The sequence below is a fragment of the Condylura cristata genome, unplaced genomic scaffold, assembly GCF_000260355.1.
Source record: "Condylura cristata isolate star-nosed mole 26May11 unplaced genomic scaffold, ConCri1.0 scaffold00023, whole genome shotgun sequence".
NCBI lineage: Eukaryota > Metazoa > Chordata > Mammalia > Eulipotyphla > Talpidae > Condylura > Condylura cristata.
The window spans coordinates 6,795,812-6,802,215 of record NW_004567124.1 but is presented as its reverse complement, the minus strand read 5'-3'; the positions used below and the strand labels follow the sequence as shown (position 1 = coordinate 6,802,215).

The following is a 6,404-nucleotide window of genomic DNA, read 5'->3' as shown; positions in this document are numbered from 1 at the left end:
GTAGTTTGCCTGGAAGCGGCATATGGAGGAGAACAGAGGAAGAGGGAGCAGGAGCATGACCAGCGAGCGAGTGGACAGCAGACACAGGAGTCAGCTACGGCCTCGAAGCAGACATGAGGTAGTCATGTTGTTAGGGGAGGATGCAGAGATTGAGCCCAGGGAGGACAGCTACATGACAGAGTCTGGGAGAGGTGAGAGAGACAGCAGAACACATAGAGGAGACAGAAAGCACAGAGGAAAGGACAGTATCAGCAAGGAGGAGCAGAATGGGACACCAGAATCCAATTGGGAGGGCAAGGTGACTGGGAGACGGCCCAGAACAGTGGAGGGGAGGGAAAGAGATTTTCAAGGCCAGGCACTTCCCGAATTACAAAATTAAATGCAGAGTTGCTTTGAGGGGAGCCCGTGTCACCCTCTCAACTTGGGCAGGAGGGACATGGGAGATGGAGGCAATGCAGCTAAACTGTCAGGCATTCAGAGCCTACTAGCACTCAGCCCAGCCAGACAGGAAAATGGGCCGGGGCTGTCTTTGTCAGACAGGGCATTGGAGACACTCTCAGAGTGTGTAATAAGAGGCTGGTGCAGGCCCACAGGGCTGGTGATGGGCCCCTCTGGGACGCTGTCCTGCCTGGAGGATCAGTCAGGCCGTGGTGACCATTGCCTGGATCAAGGTCCCCAGTTCATCAACCAGCACTTTTCATGCTTCACACGTGTGTATATCACATTTAGCGGTGCCCCGTGTGTCTTTCACATATCGCATGCGTCGAGTACGGGAGGAGAGAACCAATTCATTTCTCCCTGTTCCCCCAGCCAAAGCACCCTGGGAGGCTCCAGATGGCTTGGTGGTGGTGTTCAGTATCTGCAGGTACACATGTGTGCACATGTGGCCACACGTGTCATGTCCTGTGATCCACACCAGCCTGCCCCACCTGCACCCCTATGGGAGCTAGGCAGAGGAGGAGACGGGGGCTCTGGGCAGGCCTGGGCTGGCTCCTAGAGGGCATGAGTCCTTTGGCTGGCAGCTATTCCCAGGGGCCTCCTCCAAAGCCTCACTGGACTGGAGGTCCGGGTAGGGGCAGGAAGCGTCGGCTGCCTCTGGCAGGCACATAAGTCTGTCCGGCCCATTAGCTGTCTGGTCACACCCTTCCAGCTCCGTGTCCAGCCAGTCTGCTCCTTGCCCTGGATCCACAACTCCTAAGGTGAGGTCAGAAGCCTCCAAACACAGGGTCTCCTCAGGTTCCAGGTCTTGGAGATGGAGGTCAGGATTCCCTTTGGAGGCACTAAAGTCAGAGTGGACAATGACTTCAGCCTCCACCTGGTTCCTGCAGGCTGGGGGTGGCTTCTTCCTCCCATTGCCCTAGCCAGAGCAGAGAACACAAAGACAAATGAATATCATTAAGATGCTTGATATTTGGTCATCAGAATGACCAAAATTAGTTGGGGTGCAGAGAATCCGACCCTCCCTTGGGGTCCCACAGTGTTGATCACACATGTCCAGACCTCAGTGAGCAGGAGAGAGGGCTGGATGCACTCAGGCCAGGCCCACCACAGGTACACGATGATTCTGCTGTGGCTGGCTTAGGTGTGGCTAGAGAAGGGACTATCCCCAACCCAGGTGAAACTGAATCTAGAAAATTGGCCTCTCCTTTACCCACTCACGTGTAGAGGCTCTAGGGGTCTCCTGGTTAGACTTGTATCCCCAAAGAAGTGAACTTCAGGGGACTCAGAGAACTAACTACTTGCTCTTCACAAGCTTGGGGACCCTTCTCCTTTTCTCCCAGCATACTGACCTTTATGGCATCATACACCAGAGCCTGGAGCAACAGTGTCTGCCCGGTTCCAGCAGGGGGCAGCAGGGCCCGGGTCAGAGAGGGCACAGGGCCTGCTTGGGGCAGCTCGCAGCCGGCCCAGGAACCTGCCCAGGTGGGTCCACCTGGCTGAGTCCAGGAGACCTGCACAGGGGAAGGAAGGGGGAGCACTGAGAGGTTGGTGGGGGAAAAGACACAGAAGAGAGGGCAGTAGTGGAGCCAGACTCTAGGCCCCCTGCTCTCTCCAACCCTTTGAGGGGCGTAAAGTACTCCTGCAGAAAAGCCTAATGTCAGATGCTCTGGTAAGGCCCAGCGTTTTCCAAGTTAGAAGGGTGTCCTTCACCACAGAAGCAGCCAGAAGCTGAGGGAGGACTCAGATTGGAGGGGACTGCTGGGGTAGAGTGGGATGAGCCACCCTGCTGGCATAGGGGGAGCACATGGACCCACCTTCTCTGGGTCCCATTCAATTGACTATAGCCAAATTGACCTGGCTCTTTTCCCTGTATATGGAAGACCGGGTCTTAGAGGTCTCCCCAACTCCCGAGAGGAAGGATTTGGATGTTCTGATCCCCCTGAGTGAGTCAGCTGCCAACAGCCCATCAAGGGTCCTCCTCTTCTTCCATAAGAACCAGACTGACCCATTTTGCCAGGGGCTTGAGGCCCACCTGCTTCCCTACCTTTCAGGGAAGGAGAGAGCACCCAACCCCCCACCCCCACCCCAGCAGTTGGCCAGAGAAGGAGAAGGGGAGGGGAGGAAAGGTTCCCTCACAGGGTCTCATGCTGTGCTCTGGCGAGGTGCTCTTGTGCCCCCTGCTGTCCTATGTGGGAGTGAGCTGCAGTGTGGGGCTCTGATCTATTCAAGCTCTAGACTCACCTTTCTCTTGGAATGACCCCGGCAGTCTGAAACACCACCACCCATAAGGCTGTGCACTTCAGCCCGGTCCTCGATGTCTGATGGTGGCGGGGACCATTCCTGGGGACGGGGGTGCACAAGGGACTCCAGTTCATGGGCAGTTGGGGGGTTGGGGGTAGCCAGTCGGGCTCGGGAGTACAGTGCAGGGTTTCTAGCAGTGGCCGTGGAGGACAGTCCTGGGAGGGTTTCCCTGGAAACGAAGATGGGCAACAGGCAGGTTGGTCAGAGTGAAGGGTCAGCTGCGGGTGGAGGACTGGGGTCTAGCCCCTGGGTAGATTCTGTCCATCTCTGGGACTTGATCTTCTGGTATGTGCAATGAGTAAGAAGCATTTCAAAACAGCCATGACACTACTACAAAGGGGGGGCCTTCCTCTGGGCCCTCCTCCCTTGGCTCCAGGCACCTGGACATTGGGGTCCTACTTCTAAGGTGCTGACAGCTATAGAAGAAGTGGGGAAAAGGTGGCTTTACCTATGCCCACCCTCACTACAGGGAGTAGGCTGGGGATTCCCTAAGCTTCATTTACTCCCATGAGAACATCACCCCGCCCCTTCATCCCAGGGTCCTAATTTTAATGGGGCTCTGGGGCGTTGCGTAGTGTAAATCATGGCTCCTTTCTCTCTCATTTCTGCAGCCCTCTGGAAGTCTCTCTTCTCTGTGGTCAAGACTGGTTCCCTCACCTACCTGTGGGGGCTGCGGCGCAGGCCAGCACACATGCAGGCCAGGAGGCAGAGGAGGCCCAGGCAGACACCCACGATGATGCCCGTGACTGAGTGTACATCCAAGGAGTCTGGTGGGGGAGAGAGGGTTCAGAGTGGTTAGGGACAGGAAAAGCCTGAGGGTCACAGGTCGGGATTTCTTGTGGTATCCTCAGAAGACCACTGGCCTGACTCTCATCCTTTGGATACCTGAAACTTCAGATGCCAGGAGAGGAGGCTCCACCATGCCTCCCCCTTGGACATCTGGAGGGTCCCTATCAGCTTGATCTTTCGATGAGACTCTTGCCTGTGCACCAGGGTTTCGTGGGGGTGCAGCAAGTGAAGTTGCAGGGGCCAATATTAGAGGCATCTATGCTTGGTTTAACGATCTTCGGTCACCATCTTAAAATTGTTCATTTTCAAATAAGGCGCCCCACATTTCATTTTATACTGAGTGATACAAATGACATAGCTAGTCTGGCTGCCCACTTCCACCCCAAAAGGGTCACCACGTCACCAAGCCAATCCTCCAATTAAAGCAATCTCCCAAAGAAGAGGCTAGACTCCAAACCAAACTGCTCTCTGATAAATCTGACTTCTGCACTGAATTGCCCCTGAACCACACTCTTTCCCCCTTCAAATTCCCCTTACTCCAAACCAGAGGGGGCACTGTCCAGAATGATGAAAGAGTAGTTGGACTTGAAAATAAGGTCTTAGAAGAGATGATTCCCAGGTTAGAAGCCAACTCCAGAGGCTTCTGGAGACCCTAGGCCACCCCAAGGTGGTCCCCACATCTGCCTCCCTTCTGGCCCTCCTACCTGACAGCTTCTCCTGCAGAGTGATCACATCCCGTAGGCTGGAGAAGGGCCCAGGCCCCACCTCAGTGCGTGCCCCCATCTTGAAGAAGTACCTGGTATCGCTCTCCAGGCCATGCACCTCAACACTGAAGATGTTTCCTGGAGGTGGGAGGGGGGGTACAGGCAGAGCAGGGAAGGTAGATCAGATGGGGGAGGGGAGAGGGAGGCAGGAATAAGGGGATAGGCTGGGAAATAGCCCTGGGACTGAGAAAGTCCCCCTCCCGCTAGCGCAGGGGCTTCTGTTACTCCCCCTAGACTCTCCTCCTAGGAACAACCAGCAGCACTCCACAAACCCAGCCACTGATGAGGCCAAGGAGCTCTTGCTTAGATGCGCTAGGTGCGAGCCCTCACCCTCGGTGGTGAGCAGGGTCCACTGGTGCTCGGGTTGGGTATGGTTGTTGCTGTACAGAATCAGATACTCCACGATCTCGCCATTGGGCTCTGTGGGAGGACACCAGTGCAGCCGAACAGTGGACGGTGTTAGGGAGCTCAGGCGCAGGTCAGATGGGGGTGTTGAGGGTCCTGGGGTGCAGGGGAGGACACAGGGAGAGGCAGAGTCACCAGAAGCCCTAGATTTGAGGACAACTGGGAGACAGGGGCGAGGAGATGGGATCCCCTCTTCCTCTTTCTCTGGACAAAACAAAATAAACAATGAGATCTGATCTCTAATTGGGAAATTTCTGAAAAACAGTTAGGGAAAATGCTTTACCAATAGTCCCTCCCCGCCACCCCCCCCCGCCCCCGAAACTCTTCCCTACTCAGCTCTACCCATTCCGGGGAGCAGAGGACCTCAAACTTCCACATCCCAATACTTCCAAAAGTTGAAGACATTGTCTGGTATTCTGGGGCTTGGGGGCAGAATCGACTTTTTTGGTAGATCTATTTTAAACTTTCATACTAAGGTTGCCATCAGTTCGAGAATAAAGTTCAATGTAAATAGTGTTTAAAACCCTTACTGAAAATTACTAACTCCCCTGCCCACCCCAAATCTTCAGGCTTCGTCTGCGTCTGCCCCTGGCACAGGCTCTTACACGGTTATGTAAGCTGGGGTGAAAAGTGCCACCTTAGAAAATGTTGGCTCTTCTTTTTGGAGAAAAATCTGATGCCAGGGGCTTAGGGCGAAGTAGGAAGGGTGAGAAGTAAGGAAACAAAGTGTCTGGTAAATTGGAAAGAGACCGTTTTGGGGACTCAGACCTTTAAGATCCTCCAGAGGGCTGGAGGGGATCCCAGGGCTCCCGTCTAACTGAGCTAAGGCATCACAGCTGCAGAGCCCTGGCTGACCCTGGCTCACCCTGCCAATCTCAAGCTCTCAGGAGCAGGCAGAGTCAGCTGTGCTGTGATCTGGTGTCAAAAACTCTCCTTTGAGGCCCTCCCTGGTGGCGCAGCGGGTTAAAGCACAGCACTGAGAAGCTAAAGCCGCTTCCACATGAGTTCGATCCCCGCCTGCCCCGGAGGTGACCACATGGCGTGGCAGACCTCTCCTGACCCGCCCGCTGCTCCCCTCAGCAGTGTACTTCGTCGATCTGCCTGTTCTGCTCCCCACTCTGTCTCTGGTGAAGCCTCTTGCTGCCCCTGAGCCTCTGGCCTGTACCCCAGTTCTGTATGCACAAATAAATAAATCTTTAAAAAAAAAAAAAAACTCTCCTTTGAGATAGTATCAGAGCTCCCTCACCTCCATGTGCAGCTTAAAAACATAACCAAGGTCAGAAGTGGGTGAGAATGAGAAGCGATTGCTAAGTGGTTATTAATAAAGAAATTCAGGAGAGCAGAGGATCCTCCAGTCCCCACCCTCACACCTCTCTCTATTGCAGATCACGGGACGAAGGTCTTCTGTCACTGAGAAGGGAAGTAGTCATAGGGCTGCAGGACAATAACCTTTACTATTTTTCTTAAAACATTAGAAAAGAAAGAAATGCAAGGCATTTCAGTGGGTTGACTGCCTTACACAGTGTGTGCTGTGTAAGCCAAAAGATAAAAGATTTCAAGGCTATAAAGAAAACAATGGTAAAGGAAATGCAAAGGGGACCAAAGAGCCTCTGCTGCAGGAAGAGAAGTCCATTTTCTGGAAGGTTCCAGAGCAAATGGCCCTCTCCTCCCTCTTGAGGGATGAGGACAAATGAAGCGGGGGGG

The 6,404-nt window shown here is 54.1% G+C and overlaps 1 protein-coding gene across 1 annotated transcript in view; it reads right to left on the bottom strand.

Moving 5' to 3' along the window:
* Positions 1-929: 929 nt before the first annotated feature.
* Positions 930-6,404, bottom strand: part of IGDCC4 (immunoglobulin superfamily, DCC subclass, member 4) — a 32,502-nt gene continuing 27,027 nt past the window's right edge. Inside the window, exons 15-20 of the mRNA XM_004687514.2 lie at positions 4,626-4,796; positions 4,236-4,373; positions 3,404-3,509; positions 2,683-2,911; positions 1,791-1,952; positions 930-1,357 (exon numbers count right to left, since the gene is read on the bottom strand). Of these exons, the coding sequence (XP_004687571.2) occupies positions 947-1,357; positions 1,791-1,952; positions 2,683-2,911; positions 3,404-3,509; positions 4,236-4,373; positions 4,626-4,796 (1,217 nt within the window). The 3' untranslated portion in view covers positions 930-946. The remainder of the gene's footprint in view (positions 1,358-1,790; positions 1,953-2,682; positions 2,912-3,403; positions 3,510-4,235; positions 4,374-4,625; positions 4,797-6,404) is intronic.